We start from the raw sequence: 27,073 nt of genomic DNA, 5'->3' as shown, positions 1-27,073 counted from the left end.
ATTTTTGCTTTGTGATGGTGGTTTATGCACAGAGCTCTTTCCTTTTGAGACTGTTGGGGAGGACTATTTAACACAGGCCTGGCTCCAAGAAATGTAGAGTGATTTTGATTGAACTTGGGAGTGCTTTCCAGTGTTTGATATATGTCTTGCTGTTGTTAAGAATCATTTCTTACCATAAAATTTCTTCTGCAGACAAACTCAGCCTGTTACAGTGAATCCTGTTAGAAGACGGTCTTCGTCCAGAATGTCTATGGTAAGGGGAGCAAATAGCTTTATGTTTGCAGTGTTATGGATTTCAATTGCCTTTGAATCAAATATTAGTTTCCTTCAGTGAAACGAAATGAGCAGTGAAAAAGATGAGTCTAGTATGTAAGGAACTGTTTCTGACTTGTAGAAAAAGCTGCTATGTGATATCTAAATAATGGAATTAAAATAATTGTAATGAAAAATATTTTAAACACTTCTATTTTTAGTTTGACCACTGTGTCTCTAGGAGACTGCCCTAGATGTCAGATGTCAAGATACAGTCTTGGGTTGGTGGTGTGTGCTTGGAGGGCTTTTTTCCCAGCATTTTATTTATTCTTTTTATGACCTCACAGGAGAAATTTCCATTGCAGATTTAGAGAAATGGTTTAAGACTAAGGCTTTGTATGTGTGTGTGTTTATTCTATATTATAATGTGTATAATATTGCATATAATATGTATAATATTATACATATATAATAGTATACATTATATATATAAAAAATTTCAAGAATTATTTTTAAAATAAATAATCAGTTTTTAAGTAACAGTAAGATGTTTGCTTTCCTAGCCTAAGCCTCAGCCTTATATGATGCCTCCACCACCTCAGCTGCATTACAATGGTCATTATACTGAACCATATGCGTCTTCCCAAGGTAAGTTCATTAAATCCACCACCACACTACACATCTTTGAAAGGTAAAAACTATAATTTGCATTTGTAGCTACTTTATTTAGAGCTGAAGAAATCAATAACGTGAACATGGGGTAGGTTTGTACTAGAACACTCATTGAAGTGCTTGCTGCTGCTATAGACACATAGGCTAATGTGAAATACCATCGCAGAATCCTAGAATCCTTTAGGTTGGAAAAGACCTTTAAGTTCATCAAGTCCAATCATCGTTGCAGCACTGCCAAGTCCACCCTAACCCGTGTCCATAAGTGCCACATCTACATGTCTGTAATATATCGCCAGGGATGGTAACTCCACCACTTCCCTGGGCAGCCTGTTCCAATGCCTTACCACCCTTTCTGTGAAGAAATTTCCTAATATCCAATCTAAACTTCCCCTCGTGCAGCTTGAGGCTGTTTTCTCTTGTCCTGTCACTTGTTACCTATGAGAAGACACAGACACACACCTCACTGCAACCTTCTTTCACACAGGTGTAGAGAGTGATAAGGTCCTCCCTGAGGCTCCCTTTCTTCAGGCTAAACAATCCCAGTTCCCTTTACTGCTCCTCCTCCACTTCCTCTCCTATGAGAGATGAGTAAATCTAGTTAACGTAGCATATACACCAACAAAACACTGTGGTGTCTTGTGTGAGTTTAAGCTGACCTTCACATTTTTTGGTTCTTGTACCAATGTTATGGCATTTTGAGATCCTTGCCAATATCGATCTCAATAGCTGCAAAGACTAACTGAACCCCCAGACAATTTACAAAATTAAAAAAATTAAAAAAAATAAATTGAACCTAAGATGCAGGAAGAGAGGAGGTTCTCTCAGAGTTTGCTAGGCTACAAGGTGGTGGTCAATTCAAAGGCTAAGAAAGTTTGCAAGTTAGGGAACTGGTATATGTTTGATTGAAACAAAAAAGAAAAAACCCCAATCAACCCTTAACTAATATTCTCAAGGAATGTAGACACCTAATCTAAGTGGTTTACAGCAGAGTCATGGCTGCTTTCTCATGTGTTTTTGATTGTTACACATTGTGTCTAATTAAAAAACTTGCTGCCCTCGAGGATTGAGTCTAATTGTTTGCCAAGTTGCCTCAGTTTTGATAGGGTTCTTTCAGTCCTACAAGTGTGCTGGATAAATAATACTCTAACAACTCAGCGGGAAGGGAGTAAGCACATTTTCTATCTGAACAGAGTTACACAAGTCTTCATGAAATACAGGTACTCAGCTACATTCAGAATGTAGCTGAATTCTTTCCAGTTTAGTGTTGGAATTATTGCTGGATATTTGCTACTACACACTATTTTTGGATGATTTTTTTGCACAGAAGGATTTTTGATTGTCAGCAAATTCATTAGCATAAATGCAGCAATTATTTTGGTGAACCCAAAGAGTTAAATTATGGAAGGCATCTTAAGCAATGACTGAATTGTTTTCTTCTGGAGACTAGCAAATTGTACATCCAATGAAATAATAATTAAATGATTAAATGTGTCTTGGATGTATAAACTGTTAGATCATTTTCTTTACCCATAAGAGCAGGTATATGGTAATTTGTGAGCAATAGATGGTGGTAGTTTAAACTGTCTCCAAAATTTCTGGAGAAAAGTTAATTTGATTTTTTTTTTAAGATCTTGTGGTACTATATCTACTTATGTCATGAGGGGGTAGAAGAGAGAAGAAGCGCAAGGATTTTTTGTTTGGTTTTTGTGGGGCTGTTTTTAGTGTTTTTTCCTTTCTTTACTGTTTAAACTGATATTACTACATTAGTGCAAATCCATGTAAACATTCTTTTTTTTCAAATGATGTGGTGTAACACTGTCAGGGACTTTGTTTAACTTGGACTGAACCTTAGCAAACCTATCCTAAACAGAAGAAAGCCATTCTTAAACAGAGAGTGTTTTCCCATAGGAATCTGAATAATTGAAATAAATATAATAGGTTATTCTGGTCTACATATCTTGGGTATCAACAACAAAAGCTGGGGTTTGGGTTTGGTTTTTTCTCCTTCCTATTTTAATACATAGCTAAGATTAATAGAGGTTCTGAAAACCTCAAACATTGCTTAGCTATGCCTTAATAGAAGATAACTTTGTTTGGTGTCTTGGACATAAAGATTGTTCTTAAACTTTGCTTTCAGATAACCTCTTTGTGAGCAATCAGAATGGATACTACTATCACTCTCAGACTAGCTTGGATAGAGCCCCTCATGACTACAGTGGTCGGATCCGCAATGGTAGTGTCTATAGTGCACACAGCACAAACTCCTTGAACAACCCACAGCATTACTTGCAGCCATCCCCCATGTCCTCTAACCCAAGCATTACTGGAAGTGATGTCCTCAGAACTGATTATGTCCCATCACACAGACATAGTGCACTAATACCACCTTCTTATCGTCCCACGCCAGACTATGAGACTGTGATGAGACAGCTCAACAGAGGAATGGTGCACACAGATAGGCAGAGTCATTCAATGAGAAATCTTAACATCAGCAATTCCTATGCTTACAGCAGACCTGATGCCTTAGTTTACAGTCAGCCTGAAATACGAGAACATGCTCACTTTGCTGCCCCACAGTCTAACCATTATCCATTTAACCTGAACTACAGCTTTCATAGCCAATCCCCCTACCCATATCCTGCTGAAAAGCGCCCAGTTGTTGGGGCAGTCAGTGTGCCTGAGTTGACAAATGTGCAGCTCCAGGCTCAGGATTATCCAGCACCAAATATAATGAAGACCCAAGTCTATCGACCACCTCCCCCATACCCGTACCCAAGGCCTGCAAACAGTACTCCAGACCTTTCCCGGCATATCTACATCAGCAACAGCAATCCAGATCTGATCACAAGGCGAGTGCACCATTCTGTCCAGACATTTCAAGAAGACAGCCTGCCTGTGGCACATTCTCTTCAGGAAGTCAGTGAGCCTCTAACATCGGCACGCCATGCGCAGCTGCAGAAAAGGAACAGTATTGAAATAGCAGGCTTGACTCCCAGCTTTGAAGGAATAAGGATTAAAGAGAGGACCATGTCAGCTTCTGCAGCAGATGTGGCTCTTCCAAGAGTTATCTCAGAAGGGTCACAGCCCAACATTCTGATGGAGAGAGCAAAGCAAAAAGAAGGTGAGCAAGAAGAATGTGTGAACTGTGATCATAAGAAAACCCTTTCAGATGCCACTATGCTGATTCACAGTAGTGAGGAAGAAGAAGAATTTGAAGAAGAAAACAAGGCTAATACAAGTCTTTCTCCTCTGCCCGAAGATCAAACCCAGCTTTCATCTGTTATGGGAGGTTATTCTCATGATACAGTACTGAAGTACCCTTGTAGCTCTGTTGCTTCATCTGCTGGCCCTTTGCATATTCTTGAGCCTAAATTACATATTACAGAGGCAGAGAAGAGAATGAAAGATATGAGCCCTGTTCATTTACTAGTAGAAAGCCAGGTCCAGAGAAGAGGGGAAGGACTGCTTACTCCATCCATGTCAGAATCTGATCTAACAACATCAGGGAGATACAGAGTAAGGAAAGATTCAGTAAAGAAGAGACCTGTGTCCGATCTTTTGTCTGGGAAGAAGAATATTGTGGAAGGCCTTCCCCCGCTAGGTGTAAGTGGATACCATTCATCTTGTTTTGGGTTGGATGTAGCAGAAGTTGTTTGGGGTTTTTTTGGAGGTTTGGGGTTCTTTTAATCAACCTGAGATGCTTTTAAAACATGTGAATTGAAAGCTACCTTAAGCTTGACCTTTATTTTTCTGTGTTTCCCTGATTAACTTTGCTTAGCTGTCTTTTATCCCCTTCTCTGCCGTGTCTGAGTTCTGTTTGTATAGTCCTCCCACACAAATCCAGCTGTGCAACCTCCATCTCTCTGATACACCTAACCTGGCCAGAAACTTTAGAATGAGCTATTTTAAAGTCAGCTCTAGATCCCAATTCTGTCCTATCTGTCCTTATCTGGAACAGAAGCAACTCTTTCCATTCAACTACCAGCTTTCTAATCTTCCTCTCATGGAAAAGTCATACATAGCTGAATGTTTACTTTAAAAAAAATTTGCTTTCTTCTTCTGACCTAAGAGGGGACCTGACACATTAAACAATAAATTCATTCCTTGCATTCTCTTCTTTACTCCATGCTTTCCCCTTTCCAAATCCTTTCCCTTTTGCCTTCTCTTCAAGATGTTTTATCCCAGTAAAGGTATTTCTTGCTTGCCGTGCCTCTTTCTCCTACTCCGATCTTATGAAGCCATGAATAGTAAAAACCTACAAGTTTCACCTTTCCTGTAATTCCTACATCACAGAAGTGTCAAGGTCTCTGTGGACTGTACAATTTCACTGGTACTCCTTACCACCCATTTTGTTTTCACCTTTTGTCCAGTTTTATGTAGTCTGTGGCAGATTTCAGGTACTAATAGAGGAATATAATTTTTATTATTATTTTGGCCTTTAAAATTGATTGACATTTTGCATGTCTGATTTAGTGTCAAATTGTTTTCTGCACAAATTGGACTGCAGGGGAACTGCTAGATTTAACTTCTATTGCTGTGGTAACTTACAGCTAATGCTGCAAAAACTAGCATATGCAAAAGCTATGCATTGAAATAGTTACTGCTGTCACAATGTTTTGTCTGTCAGACATGCTATACATGGAGCTGAACACTATGAAATGAACCTTCGTCAGCTTCAATTCATTTTATAATTATGTATGTTTTTCTACATCTCCTTCCTCCTGAGTTTTTATGTGGATATAGGAAAAAAAAGTGATACCTTTCTCCTTGTGTTCACATTTAGATAGTCACTTAGTATATTCTCCAGAAGATACATTTTCAGACAGTAATGTGTCTACCAAAATCATACCCTGCTTTTCCTTCAGACAGTTATGTAAATGTTCCAGTCAACCTTTGAAATTAAATTGATATTAAAACTTTTTCATTGGAAGTGTTCACTAATATAGTTTCTAGTGCAGTAACATTTAAGAGTGCCACTGTGTAATACAGAATATTACCTTTTTATATTCATAACTGAGATGAATATCCTAGTTACAGAGCTGGCCCCTACCAATGTTTGCATGTTTTGCTTTTCAATGAACTTTTGCTGTTGTGTTTCTGTTCCTTTTTAATGTGGTCTCGTCCTCTTAGCTTTGTCTTCCTATTTCTTACCACCCTTTAGCTTTTGAAAGCATTGATTGTCATTCAAGCAGCATATGCACTCCTATTTTTACTGTATTTTTGTTAACAAGTAAACTTTGCAATTGCAGGAATGATGACATTTTCTCTTACACTTTTTAAAAGAATAATTTGAATTTATTCTTTCATAGAAATCCCCCTTGGATATTTTTCTCAAATAATGAATGGTTACTTCCATAATTTAGATTCATGGCCTGGCCCAGAACTCAAATCTGTCTGCAGTTCTGTGTTCATGTTTTGTATGTACAGTTTGTTGCAAATGTAATAAAGCATTTAACTATATCCAAATATCTGCAATGTATATGCTCATTTTTATGCCTGCTTGTGGGGAAGAAAAGTGCCTGCAAACTGAATAGTCTAGTAAGGAATAATTTTTATGCATTTTTGGGGTTGGGAAGTGATTTCAGTTCTGTCCAAGAATGTTAATTATTCAGAGTTGTCACCTCACACCCTCAGTTGTGAGCTTTGTAGGGAACAATATTTGTCATTCTCGTGCAGTTTCGTTAGCCTGTCTGGAATGAAGACAGACTTGTGTTGTGTCCTTGGAGGAATGTAGTCCCACCCCCCTAATCTCTCACTGCAGTGCTTATCAAAAAAAAAGGTCAGATATGTTTGCAGAAGGGGTCAAAGATGTATCCTTTGCTTAGTTGAATGCAGCTGTTTTCTGTTTATAACTTCGTCAGGTATTTAAGAATATTTACAAGTTTATATTTTCTTTTGCAGGGTATGAAAAAGAATAAAAATGATGCAAAAAAAATGGGCCCTCTAAAGCTAGCTGCCCTAAATGGACTGGCATTGACTAGGATGCCTCTGCCAGATGAGGGGAAGGAAGAATCAACAAGAGCAACAAATGACGAAAGGGTATGTTGAAGTTTTTTTAGAGCTTGATTTAAGTAGTAATTTTTCAAAATGAAGCGCATATGAATGGTGCTTTTTGTTGACTTTAAAATGCTTCAGATTCAAATCAAATGCTGAGAATAAAACAACAAAAAATGAGATTTCTGATTGACAAATTATTGGTAGAAATATTGGGTGTAGCTCAGATTTTTAAGACAGCGATTCAATTATAATTTACCCTTTGAACATATAGGAAGAAATTATTAGTACTTACTGATATATTTTTATGCAACTCTTTCTATTTTATTTCTTAATTTTGAGTTTTCCAGACCGAAACTTAAGTGTGAGATTGAACTTAGTTGTAATTATTAGTAATTCTTACAGTTTAGAATAAGTTTTGCAGCTAAATTGCATCCCCAGAGTACAGTTTGCACAGATTGTATTTATCTGTTTTCCTCAGGTGAATCCCATAAAAGATAGAGGGAACTTGTTCTATTTGCAGAAATTTTAAATAAGTAAAAGATCTCAGATCAATGAGAGGACATCAGGTTCTAGAATTTGAGGATCTTTGAGAAATACAAGACTCCATCTGCTTGTGTCAGGATAAAAAACCTCAGTAAATATGCTTCAGCCTGTCTCATATATCATTAAACAAGTGCAGGAAAGTGAAATACAGTCAATATTCAGCCTTTGATGGGCTATGTGGAACCCAGCTGTCATCACACATCTGACCAGGGAGAAACTAGATACACCAAGGTCTATGGTGATTATTGTCCCTTCTGTGACCAGTGATCTGTTTAGAATCCAGTTCTGAGCATGGCTGGGGATCCTCAGCTGCAGATCCCCTCTAGCTGAGTTTGTTCTCAGTCACTGGACAGGGATTAGAACCTGAAGGAATAATCGTGCTCTCACCAGCTGCAGTTTTAAGAAACAGGCCAAGAAAATTTATTGCAAATCATTCAGAGTTTGAAGGCTTGGAGTGAGATCCATAGGAGGGACATCTGACTGTTCCGTTTCAACACAGTTTATGTTCCTTTGAACTACATATATTTTGCCTAAAGATGCTAAGGCACAAAAATTAACGTTGTCTTATTGAGATACAGTTCTACATTTATTACCTGTGTTGGTTATTTCCTCTTACTTACAGCCATCATTTCTTTCTAGATTGATCTTTCTAAATTCAGCCATATTATTATTCAACTAGCTCTGCCCAAAAGTGTTGAGGTAAAGAAGAAGCCATGAAGTCAAGTTATGAAAGAGACATGTCACTACACTTTCTCTTCAGACAGTCATGTAGAGGCAGAATAGATATCATGAAATGGGATTAGTGCCTAAAACAGTTGAGAAGAGGCAATGCGAAGTAGACACGTGACATGAAGTCCAGAGTACAGATATTTTGGAAGATGAATTTAGTATGGATTCAGTGCCTGTTTCATTGGTCAGCTTCATGTTATTATCAGTTTAAATAAGGGAATTTAGCCTAAAGGTAATAAAGGAGTTCATACAGTTGCTGTATTGGTGTGCAAATTGCATATGATTGAGGTTTTACACCTTCCTCTGCAACATTTGGCATACTTAGTTGATACAAGATACTTTTATGACCTGATACCACAGAGCAGTTGCTGTGAGAATCTGGGGGCATGTGACATAGATGAAATTTTCTGGCTGAAATCTTACATATTATTCCTCTAATTATTGTTGGCAAAGAGATGCTGAAATTCCAGAAGTGTCTTATGATTTAGAAAGAACTTGGTTTCAAAAGAATAAAGGGGGAGTGGGAAGGGGAGCAGCTTATTAAATAAAACAGATCGAATTATACTATTAGAAAAAATTCTGAATTTATAACTCAGCTGGAGCAAGAGATTCTAAGAAGGCTTTGCTGCTGTATGAAAAGTTTAGTTTTTTCTCCATCCAAACAATAAAGTTTGGATGGTTTGTTTATTATTTTTGTTTTTTGTTTGTTTGTTTTATTACAAGGTTAAAGGAGACCTTTCAAATGATGGCATCTAACATGCTAAATTGAGCAGGTGGGTTAATAAGTATTCCTTGTTCAAAGGTATTTGAGGCAGTATACAGTATAGCATAGCTATCTGGTTGGCCAGTTTCCCCCCCACCCCAACCAACTGGGCTGTCTTTATAGAAACTATGAAGTAATTTTTCCTTCACAAGCAGTATTCACATAGATCTTTGTGACCTAATGAAGTATAACAGGCTTCTTAGTTTTCACTTGAACAAAATTCCTGCTGGTTAGGGTTGCTTCTAATTTATTCTGGTATATTTGTGAAAACTTTAATAGCTGGAAAAGCATTGAAGAAGTGTATAGGAGACAAAAATACATACATTTTATCCTTCATGAATTCTCTGTTAAAACTGACTCACCTTAGAATGACTTTGTGTCATTATCCATGTTCTGTCTTTCAGTGTAAAATTCTGGAACAACGGTTAGAGCAGGGGATGGTGTTCACTGAATACGAGCGCATTCAGAAAAAAAGGCTTATGGATGGTGAGTGCTCAATAGCTCGGCTTCCTGAAAATGCTGAAAGGAACCGGTTCCAGGACGTCCTTCCTTATGATGATACCAGAGTAGAGCTAGTCCCAACCAAAGAAAATAACACGGGTTACATCAATGCATCTCATATCAAGGTGAGAGGAATATTGCTGGAGAAATATTTTCCGGTTCATGTGGTATCTAAAAGTGCATTTGGCTATCAATTTTGGTTTGGTAAGATGAGTGAGAATCTCTCCATCTCTCTCTTCCACTTCTTCTCCAGAGGTTTCTTTGGGGAAAGGAGGAACCTGTTTTCCTCATTACTTAGGAGGGTTAAATATTGGAGGATCTTTTGCATTTCATTTCTGTATTGATCTACTGTCTCCTCTCTATCTCTGTCTCATCTCTCTGGAGATTGGTGCTAACAGAAGGCATGTGTATTCTTCCCAGAGTTAAAAAGGCAAAAAGCTTTAAAACAAACTTGGATCCTCTGGAATGGTTATGGTGTTTTTGAACTGCAGTGATAATCAGTTTTTCTTCTTTTTCTGTACTCTCAGACTGTATGTACAACAGGGAGTAAGCTAGCTCCCAGCTTAAGCTTTTTTGGGTGATTAGAGGAATTGATGGAGCCAGAGGGAAATATGCTTTTTTAAAATCTTCAGTTGTCCCCTTCCCCATCCTTAATTCTTTAAACTCTGTTTAAAAAATTGAAGAATTTGCGGGGTGACCTCAAGGACCTTCAAGGTAGCTCATTCATTTTTCAATACATTTACCTGCTTAAAGTGCAACCACACTTGGCTTCATGCTTTCTCTGAAAAGAGTTGAGATCATCAAAGCAGCAGTTGTATCTGTGTTGCTGTCTTTTTTTAATCAATCCATTTGTACACTGACACAGTACCATTGTTTCTCTGCTTCATTCACAAATGTTGAGTGAATCTTCTGACCCTTTTCAAGCAAGATAATATTTTTCGAGGAAACAGAAATTTCTGAATTTTTATTACTCGTAATAGCATTTACAGCACCAGGGTATGCAAGCTTCTCTAAGCCTGAATTTGCTACAATACCTTCAATTCACAAAAGAAAAATATAGTTTTATTTTCTCAGTTTTTCATTATGCTTATGATGTAAAGTACATTTATTTAGTCATGTGCCTATACAATTCTGTCTCTTCTGCATCTAATGTGACAAGACATAGCCAAAAATTGGGGCATATATAACTCACAAGGGGCTCCTCCTTCTGCAGTGTTGCTGTCTTTTTTCATTTTGTGCATCTTCAGAATTGGGGAAAGGGTTTTGCGTAATTACTAATACAATGTCTTTCTTTTTACAGATCTCTGTTGGGGGCATAGAGTGGGATTACATTGCTACGCAGGGCCCTTTGCAGAATACATGTCAGGATTTCTGGCAGATGATCTGGGAACAAGGGATTGCCATCATAGCTATGGTGACAGCAGAGGAAGTGAGTATAAATTAAATCTGGTTTCTCCCAAATATTCCACAATGTTTTTTTAATAATCTGTTAAGGGAAGGACATCTTTGCTCTAACAAGACCAATCAAAGACAAATTTCTAGTGACTCCTTTGCTATTCTGTCTTCCTTTCTTTGGTAGAAAGATGAATTTGCAAACTCTTTCTACTGGAAGGTTGATTTACTCCGTAAGAAACAATAACACTCTAGTAATATGTAATAGAGGAGAGATATAGTTGTTACTACAGTAGAATTAGTTGTATGAATGTTCTTGTGTTTTTTGTTAAGCAAATGTTTTACTTTTAAGGAAAGTGGGCGAGAAAAAAGCTTCAGATACTGGCCACGTCTTGGTTCACGACACAACACTGTAACCTATGGAAGATTTAAGATAACCACGCGATTCCGTACTGACTCAGGCTGCTATGCAACTACAGGTTTGAAGATTAAGCATCTTCTCACAGGACAGGAGAGAACGGTTTGGCATTTGCAGTACACTGACTGGCCAGAGCATGGCTGTCCAGAAGATTTAAAGGGATTTTTATGTAAGTTATATTTAATAGCTTTGTTTTGGTGTGTGGTTTGTGTTGGTTTTTTTAATACCTTCTAGAATGGCTGCTATATGGGAATTAGCTTTTGATAAGTATGTCAAGCATTCTGCTGTAAAAGGTTTCTTCACACGAGCAAGATATACTGAATTATACTTTTTGCAGGAATATACCTGACAGTTTATTAAAGGGACTGTTTATGTCTAAAGCCAAAATTTACTAAAAGTTCGTATAGATTAAAACATAAGTGCATCACATACTACACATTTGAGTATGTTGCAGCAGTAGCAAGATGGCCGTGAGCCACCTTTAGGGGGAAGTAGGGGAACAAGACGTGAAAATCCTTAAAAAGTGAGATGACCTTTGTAGATCTATATTGCTCTGGTGGTGGTATGACTTGTGATTTATATAATCTGTTTTTCTGTGGGATGTCACTTGTTAAACTACTACTTTTCTGGTGGTCGTACAGCATAATAGCATGGCTTACAGGGCTTCATCTCCTAAATGAATTATTCTCTTCTTGTTGAACTTAACAGCGTACTTGGAAGAGATACAGTCTGTGCGGCGCCACACGAACAGCACTGCGGATCCTAAAAGCTCTAATCCCCCTGTACTGGTGCACTGCAGTGCAGGTGTGGGGCGAACAGGGGTGGTCATACTGTCAGAGATCATGATCGCTTGCTTGGAACACAATGAGGTGATCTCTTTTTCTTTCTCATGCTCTAAATAATGTTAGGTAATAGAACAGAAAATAACCTGCCTAAAATGGCTGTTCGTCTGAGCAGTCTTTGGAAGAGCCCTTACAACTATGCTTGAAAGAGCTCTTGGAAATTCAGCAGAAGTTAATAATCTTCTAGAGTTGCCCACATATACACCAAGTACTGGAATGCTCATTTTGATTCTTGACTCTGTAAGATGTTGAGTCACTGAGTGGAACAAGATATGCCCCAGGCTACTGAGCATATTTCAGGATTTCATCCTGACTTTACCACTTCTTGCCTTAATTAGAATGGATAATATTCAAGAACATGCTTTGTAGGCAACCTCTGTGCTTGTTATTATCTTGTTCTTAAGTGTGGTGTACTTGCAGTATCAGTCTCAGCAGAGGACAAAGTGCTAGTTTAATAGAATAAAATCCAGTTCTATCAACTTTTAGCCAGAAGTGAACAGCTGCAAAGTGTTTCTTAATAATATAATATGCCAGCTGAGACTTAGTGTTTCATTGTGCATCCCTGTCCTAACACTGAGACAGACTTCTGCAGCCATTATATTTGTGAAGACCAATACCCCATGAGATAGGTATCTTTACCATTATGCATATTTCACAGATGGTCAGTGGTGTAGTGTAGTCTATACTGCAGACATGGGCAGCGAATTGTGAGATTAAATTAGAACAGCTGCCCTTAGATCACTTGGTACTGCTCTGAACCTCCAGCTGTGAAAGTGCAACCCAGTTTCCTTGCTCACCAGTCACTTGTAATGGTTTGTTCTCTTCTTTCAGATGCTGGACATCCCACGAGTGCTGGACATGTTGAGGCAGCAGAGAATGATGATGGTGCAGACTCTTTCGCAGTACACTTTTGTCTATGGAGTTCTCATTCAGTTTCTCAAAAGTTCTAGACTTATCTAATCCCTGTCACTTCCTAAGGGACACTGCAAGAGTTTACAGAAAGGAAATCACAGTTGTCCAGACAGACCTGGTGTTTTAAATGATGAATCACACAGTTACCTTTTAGGGCTGCTGTGTGCCTGTTAAACGTAAGTCGGTGTAACAGTCCCTACAAAGTAGGATCTTTGCTGGAGTAAATTCTTCCTATGTTCAGCTGCAGTTATGTTAAGGAAGAATTTCACTTGTACTGGTCTGTAGTACTTACACATATTCTCTAGAGTGGTGTTACTCTGGGCAAAATAAGTATCATAGAATGGAAGTACACAGCACAATTTTACTAACATTATGTTTTGAAACATAATTTTTGACTGTGTGAAAGCTAAAATCTGTAGGAGCTCCTTGGGAATGTGAAGGTCTTATGCAGTTTCACTCTGCTTTCAATTTTATATTTAGAACAATACATCTATATTTTTAAAAATGAACTTTTGGTTTCCTCTGGTTTACTTAGAAAAATTAGCAGCTCTTAGATATTTCAAGCTGTTGCTTTAATGACAGTTATTTTTATATTCATATTTTTTAAATTAAAAAACCCAAAACACCACAACACAAAACTTTTTAAACAGAACAATGTTTTCAGAGAAGAAGACTGACAACGTTTGAACAAACTTCAAAAATCATGCAGAAAGTCCTAGGGGAAGCTATTGGTAATTGTAGTGCCATGTAATGGAATTGACAAGTGAAAGATAATGGCAACTGTTGAAAACTTCCATTTGAGTGGAGGCATTTTTACCTGAAACAAGCAGGGGAAAAATATTTTAAGTATCTATGAGGTTATTGGAAACAAATAGATGAGAGAAAGTACATATTCAGTATTATTCATATGTTTAGAGGACAGTTTGATTTTACTGGCTGAAATCAAAGTGGATGCAAATGTTTTAAGCACTTTTTTTTTCTCTGTTATTTATGTAGTTAAATATAGATAATATAATCATGCATTGTTTCATATGGTAATATACCATTACTAACCTGATATTTTAGGAAGAGCCTTTTAAGTTGATTAAATGAGAGAACCAAAATGGGAATAAGAAGGTGCACAGTGGTGAAGCAGAGATGGTCATATGAAGCATAACGGAGGAGGTGTGGCAGCTGTGATTGCTGGTTTACCCAGTGCAAAGATGACTATTAAAAATGTAAGTGTTCCCAGCCAAGAAAGCCGTTAAAGCATGAGATCCTCTGGATTATTTTGTCAGTACTAGAACAGATTTTGCTAATGCTGTGCAGCATTGCAATGAAGAGTATTTGAGAACACTTGTAGAATGCAGGAGCTGTTAGAGGTAACACTGGAGATGTGGGTATTTTAGTAGCTGTGTAGGTGGCTGAGTCAATGGCTGTGGCATGGACCTGAAGATGAGTCATACCTTTGGTAGTTTCTGTTTTGTCCCATGGGGGCTGATCTAATGACAGTATCCCTAAATAATCCTTTGTCTGTGGTTTTCAGATGGGGACAGTGTGGTTTTAGCTGCCTTTCTGTGTTTTGAGATGCTGAGATGAAAACCTATTCAAAATGAGCTATAGCTTTTAGATATCTGGTTTAATTTCAAAAAAACCCTATAGTAGATCAGTCTGCTGGAATGCTTAAGTGTCCATTTCCCTTGATACCTGCTTAGTGAAATGAAATGAAACTAAAATTAATTTTGATCAGTGCTGAAATTATTTTATTTTTCTGAGGTCTAACAAGGGTTTGGAAACTGTTAAAACCCTTTCAAAATAATAATTGTGTCCCAAAACATTAATTAAGAATGATAGATAGGTTGCCTTAATTTCCTCTATAATAAGCTACTTCCACAAAGAAAAACACACAGTCCAAATGACATTGTGCTAATATGTCATTCTGTACAAAATCTTTTACTTTAAGGCACACTGTATTGATCTGGTGCTTTCAGGTCTGCTTGGAGGCAGTCTGAATTTTTGTACTCTCAGTATAAATTAGATTGAATATTTCAGACTAGGGAAAAGAAATGTTGTTCTTACATAAATTTCCTAGGAATTATTAGTTGCCAAATGTAAAGCTGGAAGTCCAGAGGAAACCAGTACTGAAGACTGATTCTTTACATATAAATCTTGCAAAGAAACCAATCTGACATTTCTGTGTTGAAAGAAGTATTGAAAGAAACAAACATTCTTAGCTATTTGTATCATGCTGTGTTTTACAAACACGTTTAATTTTTGCCACAATTCACTTCTATCTGCAGAAATCTTTTTGAATGGAAGGGCAGGCTCTAAAATGTAGTTTGTACCTTTTCCATGTCTAAACTTTGCACTGTGATCTTCATAACCTCATAAATGCAGTTTTAGTGACATGATGGACAACCAGAACTTCAAGCAACAGCTTTTAGCTAATCAGCAGTTACTGGGGCAGAACATCAGCTGCTAAGCATTAGAAGGAGCAGTTATAAGAAACAATTTAATCCAATACTTACGGGATTATCTGACATGGGTGAGGAAACGTGTGTTTTCTGGCTTATTTTTCTGTTTCTGTTTCGCTGAAAGAATTTGTGTTCACTTTTTTAGAGGCAGTTGCTCTCCAATCTGATAGGCACAGTTGTAATTTTTGTTTTTAAGCATAACACTGCTACCTCCTCCCCTTCAGCTTGCAGTTCTGTCCATCAGCAGTCTGTTTTTGCCTTAATAGACTTGACCTTAATAGACTTGACTTCATGTGAACTTTTCTACTGAAGATTGCAGGACTGTGTTTGTATGTAAGCATATGGCTCTGAGTGAGCATTGAAAACAAGCAGTTTCTCTTCTAAAGATACCAAGTGAAATTAAACTTCACAATCCTCCGTAACAAAATGATTTTTAAAACCATTGTTTAGATTTTCAGTTAACTTATAAAAGACAATTCAGTTTTTAGCACTTTGTTCTGAGCTTTGGAAGGGGATGCATTTTTACTTGTAGTTGTGCTGGGTGCTTCATGAAGTGTTGGACGTTAGAAGAACATCCACTGTCCAAATCCAGTCACAGTGAGTCAGAGGTGAATTTATTTGTCAAAGGCTTAAAATTTCACTATAAGCCTGTCCATTTTGCCAAATGTGTTTCTGTTTCTACGGGGATGAAACCAGATTATTACGCAAGATTTGAATGGATTTTGTTTAGTAAGAAAAATTGTATGAAGACATTCTTGCAGTAAATGGCAAAAATGATGCTGATCTCTAGGGATGTCAGAGCTCTCAGGGAAAAATAAAGGTGCTATATACTGTCAAGAGACAGATTTGACTGTCTTTTGTTGGGTAGGTGGAAGATGCTTTTTAGGATCAAATTCAATGAAGAGTCAGGAGAAGAACCCGCAAATTATAGCAAGGACTTCTGCACATTTCATTTCTTTCTTGGTTGCTCTGATTGGAGATTTTTGGCCAGTGAATCTATGTAGTTTTGAGCTAGAAGCTCTTCTCTAAGAAGCTATGTCAGAGCCCTGTCCATTGCAAAGATGTCACTGACTTAGCTGGATTATCTGTAGGCTGCAGCTCCCTTCTGGCCCTGTTGGGTGAGGGAGAAGCTCTGTGCCACACAGGGGGGTTTTGCACAGTCTCTGCAGCCTGCACAGCAGTGCTCTCCTTCTCTGCTGTACCCTGGGAAGAGCAGGAAAAGTTTTATGCCTTAGTATTGCACTCATTGCAATACCTTTTGCACAAGTGAACAATAAACACTACAAGTGCAGGGTGCTACGGTTTATATGTAGTAATATATTTCATTCAAAGCAGGTGAGCAAGGCAGAGTCCCCGTATTTCTGTGGATGAAGAGCTGCTCTAAGTTATCATTAACGTTTAGGAGAAAAAAGTAAAATAAAGTAATAACAAATAGAAGTAAAATAAATTTGTACTAAAATGGAAAAGATTCTTGACATTTTGAGAAATTTTTTTCTGGTTTCTCATATAATGCTGTGTGTATCTGTTTGAAGTGGACAACACTTGGAGCAATTTTCTCCAAAATAGCTCCTTTAATTTTAATAAGTAAGACTACCTGAGGCTGCTGCTACATATTTTCTGTTGGAGCAGCTGTTAAAGTTGAGTGGCTCATAGATTTCAATGGCCTCCGGACCAAACCTGGGAGCTGCAGGGTTGTTTATCATACAAGCTAGCTGTGTAAGGAGACCTCAGTTTTAATATCAGTAGCATTACTAAATCCCTGGACTTAAAAATAGTGAACCCATTATTATATTTCAATAGCTAGTTCAAATTATTAATTTAAAAAAATCAGTGCTTCAATTGCTAAGAACTCAGTGCTTTAGAATTTAGGGGGTTTTTTTTTGTGGTTTTTTTTTTTTTTTTTTTTTTTTTTAATACTGCAAAGTCATGCAAAACCAGAGTCCAGTACTGCAAGATGCAAAATTCCTGCAGTTCTTCTGTGGGAATTAAAATGGGCTTATTGCCAATGAAAGCTTGAGCCCTTAAGGCATGAATACTCACATGTCTGCTTTAAATTTAAATACAGATTACAAGAATTAACCAAAAGAATGCAACAGGAATGTGCATATAAGAAGGTACAGCATTCAAAGGAAAAGCAGCTGAGAATTCAGAAGAAATTCTCTTGTTTTGGACAAGAGAATTCGAAGTTTTGGACATAGACAGTGAGGATTTAAGGAGTGGCAGAAGGCATTTGGAGGAGGATTTGGAATGTTTTGTATCCACAGTAGAGCTGCTAGAAGGGTTTGAGTCATATGGTATGTTTTTCATGGCATGGTAGGGTAAGTGAATATGTAGTCATAGGTGTTATTTTTACTGGCTTTTTAAAATGTGATTTTTTAAACTCCAAATATTTTTTCAGAGGCTCTGTTATTTTTATGTCTCTTTCTTTCCAATTGTATTGAATAAAATCTGTCAGCTCAATTTCTGTTTAATTATTAAAGGTCAGATTTTTCAAACCACAGTCTCTGGTTTTACAGATGCAACATGCAGGGGACATAGGCATTTTTTGTGATTTGGCAGTGATGACTTCTAATGGATGCAGGTGAGATGATTTGGAAGTCTGAATATGTTATGAATGAAGCCAGGTGTTTACAGTTGGTGTGAGTTGCACCAAGTTAAGGCTGGGCTGACAAAGAGACTCTTGAAATATGGAATTAAACATGTGCTTAGAAGTTCTGTTGCAGTCCAGCATTTGCAATGCAGGGACATTAAAATAACGTAATACTGTGCTAAGGTAAGGGAAAAAATCTTAATTAACTGCTGTAGCAAATATGTCTGTAAAAACAAGTTAAAGAATAACATTTCTTAATAAGATCCTGCTGGGGACCAGCTAACTTGGTGCATTCTGTTGGAATCACATATGTTACTTTAAGGTCTAACTGGGCTGAAAAAACAGGATTTGTTAACTTCGATGAGCATTTCAAAAAACTTTTGCTAAATAGCCTTTGGTTCTATTCTTTGCTGTTTTCCACATGATGCTGCATTCAGTGGTGAAGAATAACATCCAGGGTATTTGCTTTGTAGAAGTCTATTCTTCAGCTCTACTTAGAGGATGAAGATAGAAATCAAATTTAAAGAATCGGATGAATAGAGTTTACAACAGATCCAGCCTGTGGCAAGTCAGAGAGCAAGTCAGTAGATATTGTAACATTCTTTTGGTTCAGATATGCAGCAATCAGAACTACCAAATTATTAGTTTTATGAGTACAGTTTCAGAAGGTGCCTAACTTTCATAAAGGGAATTTAAATGCTGTTTTTCCATTTGGAAATATTTAGGTAAAATTAAGAGACTTTAATACTTTAAAGACATTGCAAATGCCATTAATTTTTAGAATGGTAGGAAACTTGATGGGGATAACCCCTGAAAAATCCTCCAGTATGTCACCTTGCTAATCCTGGATAATTCTGACAGACAAGGTGTGTATGCTCTTTACAAAGATACTTGCTTAAATTGCTTTGAAATACCCAACTTGTCTGTCCTCTTTATGGCTGATCTGAGAGGACTTGGATGGAAATTTTAGAGGCTTTACTTGGTGAATCAGTAAGCATGTGTGCTCCACACTGCTGAAATCTCTCCATTCAGTTAAAGCAAATGGGTGTTTGAAGTCCCATCAGCACTTTTGTAGGATTGAATTCTTAATGTCAGAGGAACATGGGATCTGGCTCCATTTTCTTCGATTTTCATTTGAGCCAGTATGCAAGGATTTAAATGAGATGTTGTTCAAATAGTAGCAAACATGAAGTATTATTTTCTAGTACCAAGCTAGTGGTTTATGTCTATTTTTGCTGTCTTGTCACCAATATTGTAAAAATGTATAATCAAACCAGCTTTAATTCTTGTAAAACTGAAATTGGTTTGTAAAACAATGTATAAATTGTGTTTCATAGACAGAAAAGCTTGTATTACTGAATGTAATATATGTGAAATGAATATATTATAGTCTATTTTTGCCATGGAAATAAATATTTGAAACAGCTATGAGTTTTTATTGTTCCATTATAAAAAGAAAAATCTGAGAATTTAGTGTTCATGTGTAGTCCTAAGCTGGGACTTTGCCTTCAGTACACAAAGGTGCGATCCCTCTTCCAAAGTGCTGCAAGTACTGGATATAAAATTTAGGCTATCAAATACTAAGAGCTGTCATCTTTGTGGCAGGAAAGTCTTGTGCCTGCTGCCCTGTCATTATTGTTCACAATGTTCTGCATTTTCTAAAGTCATTTTTGGTACTGAGCTTTCAATTCTCCTGTAACCTTTAAGTGTAGGAGGGATTAAAAAGTTTTGAAAAGTGCAGAACCCTTTCCAAAAGGATGTGAGAGGAAACAGTTGATTGTATGCTTACTATTATTGGACCTGCTACCAACAACTAACACTGAAGTTTTTCTTCATTTTATAATTGGCATTTAGTTAAAAAGGTTGTGGTACAAAGGCTTGCTCTACACACCTGGTGCACCCTGAGACTTTATAATGCCATGATATGTGAACTGAATACTGGACATTACAGTTTTCCATTGGACAGTTGCATTTCTTTGTCTTTGCTAAATGCCTAGTGCATTGTCCACCTAACTATATCTGAAATAATCAGGCTTGCTTTTAACTGAAATTTTGTCTTCTAGGTGCACTCAATTTGATGGCATTAATTAGCTGAAGGTAAGACAGTAACATACCAGCTGTCTCTGTACTTGTCTGATCAGTTCCCAAGTCCTGGGGAATGTGTTGCATGAGCAGTGTGAGCAAAGCTCTCTTATTTGACATAGTTTCAAAATCAGAAGAGGGAAATGGGACTTCCTGGGTTCCTAGGCTCCTGATAAAAACACCCAGCAGTTCTGATCACTTATACTGGTTTTAGACCTGAGGCAAAGGTCCCTTCAGAAATCTAAATTTCCTCTAAATTCAAATTGTTTTAAACTGTAGCTGGAGACACTGTAAAATCCCCATTAGAGCCTCCTGTTGGCCAGAGCTGGCTGACAGGGAAGCAACTTGATCCCTGGATTTGGCACAGCCAGCCAGCAGCTTTCTTAGGCAAGAGCTCCTGGATATGGTATACGAGAAACTTAGGGGAGCTGATGAGAGAGGTTTCTAGCCTGGGGCTTTGACTAGCCCCTAAAGTAGCTCCTGCTCAGCTGTTAGGGCTGTTTAAATCGTGAATGGCCGTGGATACATGAAGGTTACATGAAACTCAGCAATACCTAGTACCTAGCCGGAAGTTTTGCATGTACACATTGCTCTGTTTAGGATATGATGAGAGATTTCCTTACACCCACTCCTTTTCCCTGAGCGGTCAATGACAGCATATAAATGTCCCTCTCCACTATTTTTATGAGCATCCCCTGGATGCTGTACTCTGTATGAAGACAAGCTGTTCAGTGCCACACAAACATTGCCAGTTTGCTTCCTGCAGCCTGAGAACTGCTTGTGGAGGATCACAATTTGTGAGTACAACAGGAATGTCACTCACGCAGGTACTGACGGGAGAATGGTGCTGCAGGAGAACTGGAGTTGAGTGAGGACTGGGGGACAGGTGGGTGCTCATGAGTTCTGAACTAAGGAGGTTATCTTGTATCACTGCATGACCCGTTGGCTCAATCTGGCTCTTTCAAGGTGAAACTTCTGCCACCAGATCTTGTTTGAGGGATGGCAGTTCTGTGGCTCCAGTGGAACATAATGCTTAGGGAAGCGGTTGTTCTGATACTTAAATGCCAGTGCTGTTGTTATTACAATTTAAATTAGCCTAATTAATTAAAACCAAGTGTAAGTGGAATACAGATGAGTTTGGGACTATTTTGTCACAAAACTTCTTAAGAGTTGCACAGGGTTGAAGACATGTTGCAACATTTGACCTCATGGCATTCTTTGGGAGCTTTTTTAAAGCATGGACTTTGGGGCACATGTGTGTTCTTGGGCTCTTCACTTTTAAAACAGCACAACGTAGATGTGGGAGCTAGAAGGGGCAGAGCTTACAAAAATGCTACCCCTTTTCGGATCAGTCACATCTCCCAAACTGATCTGCATGACAGTCTTTCACATTTAAATTTAAATTTAAATTTAAACCAAACATCTGCCATTCCTGACATACTAGATTGTTTTCTGCCCTGCTTATTTTATGGATCTAAAATATCGGCTGTAATAAACAAAACAACCAGAAAAGACTTGGAGGGCTTGCAGATGAGTTTCAGGTAGTTATTATTAGCCATTTCTAAAATGACAATCATGTGCCTCACATAAGTTAAGAAGAACATCAAATTCTTCCAAGAACAGTCTCTGAATTATCTATCATACCCAGAGGTGAATGAATAATTTTCACTGGTGTTAAGTACCTATGAAGAAAGGCTATGTCAAGCCTGGCTAATAGTGATAGTCAGTGATTGAAAGAACTACATACTTTGTGTGTGTGTATGTAGATCTGATTTCTTCTGTCTGCATGCTGTGCTCTTTGCAACTGATTGATGCTGCAGATGTCTTTCCATTGACAAAATCTTTAGCAAAAGACTTGATGCAATCAGAAGGTAGTTTGTTTTTAGTTCAATAATGTGAAAGATACTATTTTAGCAGGTTTATCAGGGTTGAATTTCCTGTATCATAGCAGTACAGAAATAAATTCATTGGTTCTGAAGTGACTGTCTCTGAGCCTCCAGAGTGAGCAAGTGCTCACTCCGTATTTGAAAAATTTGTCTCCTGAAGACCAGAAGGTGTAGGTCTCCATCACTTTAAATTCCATTGTTTGCCGAATGTTTACTTCGTTCCCAAAATTAAGAAAAGCAATTTAAGTTGAAACTATAATCTTAGAAATTGTTCTGCTTCAATTTTTAAACCTATGCTATCTGTGTCATCTCTGGTCTCACTTGTGTCAAACGCTGGGAAAAAGCAGGGTGCCAAATGCCTCTGAGCTGAATTTCTGGTTGGAGAGGCTACACCTCTTAGTTCCTACAAGGAATTCTCAGGCTGACAGGAGAGCTGATGGCCTTTGATATGTTGCTTCACTTTTTTGGCATGTGAGCATGCTTACGAGCGAGAGAAACAGATACTGGGAAGAGCTGGGGTCATCTCATAGTTCTGTTACTCATCTGGACTCTGGCTCTGGCTGCTAAGAGATGTAAGGTATGCTGCAGTCCTCACGCAGATACTGTAAGGGGAGTCCTACGGGCTTGCTGAATTCTTGGGATAACTGCAGAGAGCTCTGCACCTCGTGCTACAGATCACGCTGCCTGTCCTCTGAGAATGGGACAGCATAGCTCTGTGGCCTGCCAGGCTGAGGCTGTGTTCGAGTTTCTCGAGTTTCATAGGCCTCCCTACTCCATTTATGTAGCCTTTCCTTGCCCTTCTCAAGGTCTAATTTCATTCTCCCGATGTGGTAGGGCTGGGAGGATTGCAGGGGAGACTCTGTGTGCTGAAGCCTGGGAACAAGAGCAGCAAGGGCACAGCAGCAGCAGCCTTTGCCTGTGCCCTGTGGGGATGGGTTTTTGGCACCTTGGGCATTCCTCCAGCCCAAAACGTGGTGCTGGGTTGAGAGTCTACCTTTTACAGGCCAGTGTCACGTTTTAAAAGAATGAAAGTGATGTTTTGTGTGTTGTCACCTGGGTGTGAGGCACACCTCCTTCCCTTTGCTGTCTGCTGGAATTAGCTAAGTGGTGAGCTAAATGGATCGGTCCCATTAGGAGCCCAACTGCTCTGGAGGCTTTCTACAGAGAACAGAAAGTCTCATGCACAAGCAGACACTTCATCCTTAATTTTGGTTCCCTTCACTTGAATTAACACTTCTTGTTGCTATTCATCAACTGCCTGACATCCTGCAGTCCTCCTGGGCTTTCTTTAAGGTGGCTGAAATGGAGATGATGTATGGGTGCTCTATGGGTCAGCTGATGACTTGTCATGCCAGTGATAACTGCTGATTCTTTTCCCTTCCCAGTGATGCTTTACCCCTGTGACATGCTCAGCTTCCGCTGGCTCACAACCTGCTACAGGTGTTGAAACTGGATCTCTTGACTGGCTGTGACCCATGCTGGGGCAATGGCTGGTGCAGCACATCAATCTTCTGCTCACCTGTTTGTGTATCACTCGCTTTGCTATCTGGAATAGAAACTGAAGGTGGTTGTTTCTGAATGAAGCAGATTTCACTATTAATAAAGAAAACAGGAAGATTGGACTGCTTGTATCTGGTTTGGTGGTTTTGGAGAGTGAGAAATGATTTATTTTTTTTTAAATCACTGGTTGCTGTTCTGTTCCTTGTAATCTGTGTACATACCAGCTGTCAGCTCCTGAAAAAAGAAGGTTAAGTGCCTGGAAAGTGCCAGAAAGAAAAGGTTGATTGCTCTAGAGACATCATGCAGCTGCAGTGCCCTGTACTTGCTTAGCAGTGTATGCTCCTGCCTTGAGTGGTCAAAAACTAAAGTGGAATGCTGGAGTTTTCCATAGTTTTCTGAAGTACAGCCTAAGTCCCAGTTTTGTGGGTTTTTCCTTTTCACAGATTTTTAAGTCTCAAACACTCAAATACAAATGCTGTGATACACAGGTAGAAAAACTAAGGGAGCTCTAAAACATGTTTGAAGACCAGTGTTAACCAGTCTCTACTCTGCACCTGTGTTCTACCCAATAATAGGTCTCACCATTTTTTTAAAAGATGGAATAAGTAACAATTTCCCTTTTCCCAGTCCCTTTTCCCTATAATCTCTTTAACACTCATTTTCCATTACTACTTCTCCTTCCCCCAGGCTATGGCCTGGGGCTGCTGCCTTTCCTTGGTGTTTGGGCACACAGGAACAGTAGCCGTGCACTGAAGGGCATTACTGGGATATCTTGGTTAGAAGCTGTGCCTTCACTGCAGTGGAACAGCCCGCATTAGGAGCTACAAATGAACCCCTGGGCTTAATTTTTATTTATGCTGATGTTCCATTTGTCTTGCTCATAATCCTTGCACAAATCATTGCTGAGAAAAAAAGTAGCCCTTTTTTCCCACTGTCTGATGGAGCCACTTGTACTTGAATTATGAAACATTATCAGTTGAGCTGCATCATTCTTATAACTATTGATGCATTGCTATAAATGATGTAAAAGTGTACAGAAATGCAGAGAAACAGGACTCTGAAGTCATTCTGCAGCTAAGCCTAAATGAAAACTGTGTAGGAGCCTTACACATGGGCTGCATCAGGGATTAAATGATAGTTTGGAGTTTGCTTGAAGGTTTTTGTTTTCTGGTCAGCCCTAGGACATCTAAGCATCTTTTTCTTTGATCCCATTAATCTTTACTTCAGATGACCAAAAGCCCCACTTTGCTTTGTATATAAACAGAATCGTACCTTTTAAAAAGAACAGTGATGACAAAACTGTAGCTTTAAAGATAAGAGGCTGTTTTGCTACAGAGCAAAGTAATATCAGCAGCTTTTGTCCATTTGAAGAAAACATTGATGTTGTGATACATGTGCTCATTGCCCACATGAATATGGGCAGACTTAGGTCTTTATGTTGCAGATCACAGCTGCCAACTGCTCCTGAGTTTGTTACTTCTGAAGGATTCAGATTGGTTGTGGTGTCATGACTGCCTTGTTCTGCTACTGCTTGTGCCAAGACCTGAGTATATCACCAAGTAAAAAGTGATGAAATAAAAAAACCCACAACCAACCAACCAACCAAAAACCCTTGGAAAAAAAATCCAAAGCTTGTGCTGTTGATTAATCTTATGTGATGAGAGTCAGGCTTGCACATCAAGCTCCTTAAACAACTTGTAGTTTAAGCACTGCCTTAAACGTGAATAGAAGGGAAAAAGTCTTAAGTGCAGGGCAGCCTGGATTTACTTTTGATCTGTAGATAAACTGATCTTATATAGATAACATTTATCTAGAACATGTTTTCCCCACTGTCTGATGAGAATGGCTGTACAATGAGAAACCAATTCTGCAGACTGTGCTGACTGCTCCAGCTACTGCATACTGGGGTGTGTGATTTTCTGGTTCTTTACCAGAAACTTCACTATGGATCCAATAAATGTTCACAGTTACAGTTCAGGCAGACAGATACTTTCTTTGTGAAAGGCCTGCTTTAATGAATTTATTTCCTTATTTAAGTTCCATCTACCCAGAAAAAAATGTCATTGATGTTCATACAGCTCATCAACAGGAAATATGGTCAAGGAACTGTTTTTATTTGGCTTTGTGTTACTCACACAACAGGAAATGAGTATGTCACTATTTGTGCCTTTCTGTGAGGTTCACTGCTGTGGTGTTTTGTTTGTTTTTTCATTTATAGAATTTAAATGTGAAATTCTTATTAATCTTTAATCAGACTCCTGTTGACAACAAGCCAAAGTTTGCTGAGTGATGTTTTTTTATGATGTGCAAGTCACAGTGTATTAATAGGTAGGAAAGAAACCCCCTAAATTTCATTACTGACCAAGAATGGAGAACTCAGAATGGAGGGCCCCAAGAGTGGGTGAAGTCCTGTCTGAGGAGCAAGGAGGCTTTATACTTACATACATCTAACCAGACTCTTTAGTTTTCTAGATAGTCCTTTGTATCAGAATTCTTCATACAATAGAAGCAATAGTTTCCTAGGGGCATCCTGCCCTTCAGCTCTCTGGGGTAAGAAATAGGGAGTTTCTTTGTGAATGGGAGAAGGGCTGTGATCATTTGTGATTGAGGAAAAACCCATCCCTGCACTGTACTGACTCAGCCCTGTGGCCACATCTTTTCAACAAGACAGGCTCTGATAGAGGGATGCCAAAATCCTCACTTTATCTTACCTGCTTTTCAGTGAGCGAGAGCACTCATGCTGCAGGCCAGATTAAGACGACAGCCAGCTGAGTGCCCATCTGCCCAGCCACGTGTACAAGGCTAAAATAAACCCTGGTCTGCTGTCATTGTCAACAAGTGCAATTTATTACCGTGGACAAGGCATCCAGGAAAGCGGCTTTTGCATTTTTGGGGAATTATGTTCTGCACTGCAGTGCTGATGATTGTGCCAGAAATGTTTTTGTCTTGCTGGCTTTTCCTAGACTTTTTTTGAGATTGCTTTTTTTTGCCCAAAGTTTATGCTTCACAAGTAAAGCAGTGGTCTGTGTCTATCAGAGTTACTTCCAGCTGTAATTGGTCATCTCACTTACAGAATCAAGTCTGTAGTAGATGCTCACGAGGCACAGGGGAGGCAGGTGGTGCCTGTTGTGTATGAACTGGTACAACTTGGGCTTGTCCTTGGAGGAGGAAGGTTAAAACCAATCCTAAAAGATACTAGGGAACAGGCTTTATCCAGTTCCTAAGGCTTCTTATAGTTCCTCACCTAGAGCAAGATAACATAACTTGCCAGCTTCTCCTCAGAACCTGTTAACCTCATTCTGCAGTAACATGAATGCCAGGAAATAGCTGTACTCTCTTTAATCAAACGATGAAATTTGGGCTGATTTTGTGCAATGCATGTTATAACTTCACTTTAACCATAAAGTACACCACCTTTTCTCCACTTGCTGTACAAAGTGCCTGACGTATCTTCTACTAGACTAGTAGTCATCAAGTAGTACCCAACTCAATCTTTTTCCAAAACCAAAGCTTGATGCAGAATGCTATGCTGCAGTTGTCA

General features: G+C 38.6%; 1 protein-coding gene across 2 annotated transcripts in view; it reads left to right on the top strand.

The window, feature by feature from the left end:
- Window positions 1-19,484, top strand: part of PTPN21 (protein tyrosine phosphatase non-receptor type 21) — a 45,456-nt gene extending 25,972 nt beyond the window's left edge. For both annotated transcript variants that reach the window (XM_018082650.2, XM_018082649.2), the window contains 9 exons: window positions 193-253; window positions 816-900; window positions 3,062-4,527; window positions 6,826-6,963; window positions 9,361-9,582; window positions 10,758-10,886; window positions 11,202-11,436; window positions 11,976-12,136; window positions 12,941-19,484. In XM_018082650.2, coding sequence (XP_017938139.2) covers window positions 193-253; window positions 816-900; window positions 3,062-4,527; window positions 6,826-6,963; window positions 9,361-9,582; window positions 10,758-10,886; window positions 11,202-11,436; window positions 11,976-12,136; window positions 12,941-13,069 — 2,626 coding nt within the window. In that variant the 3' untranslated portion in view covers window positions 13,070-19,484. The remainder of the gene's footprint in view (window positions 1-192; window positions 254-815; window positions 901-3,061; window positions 4,528-6,825; window positions 6,964-9,360; window positions 9,583-10,757; window positions 10,887-11,201; window positions 11,437-11,975; window positions 12,137-12,940) is intronic.
- The last annotated feature ends 7,589 nt before the right edge of the window (window positions 19,485-27,073 follow it).

This window comes from Manacus vitellinus, unplaced genomic scaffold, assembly GCF_001715985.3.
Source record: "Manacus vitellinus isolate BGI_N305 unplaced genomic scaffold, ASM171598v3 scaffold_6_pilon, whole genome shotgun sequence".
In the NCBI taxonomy this organism is placed as follows: Eukaryota; Metazoa; Chordata; class Aves; order Passeriformes; family Pipridae; genus Manacus; species Manacus vitellinus.
The sequence above is the reverse complement of the archived record's forward strand: the minus strand, read 5'-3'. Positions and strand labels throughout refer to the sequence as shown.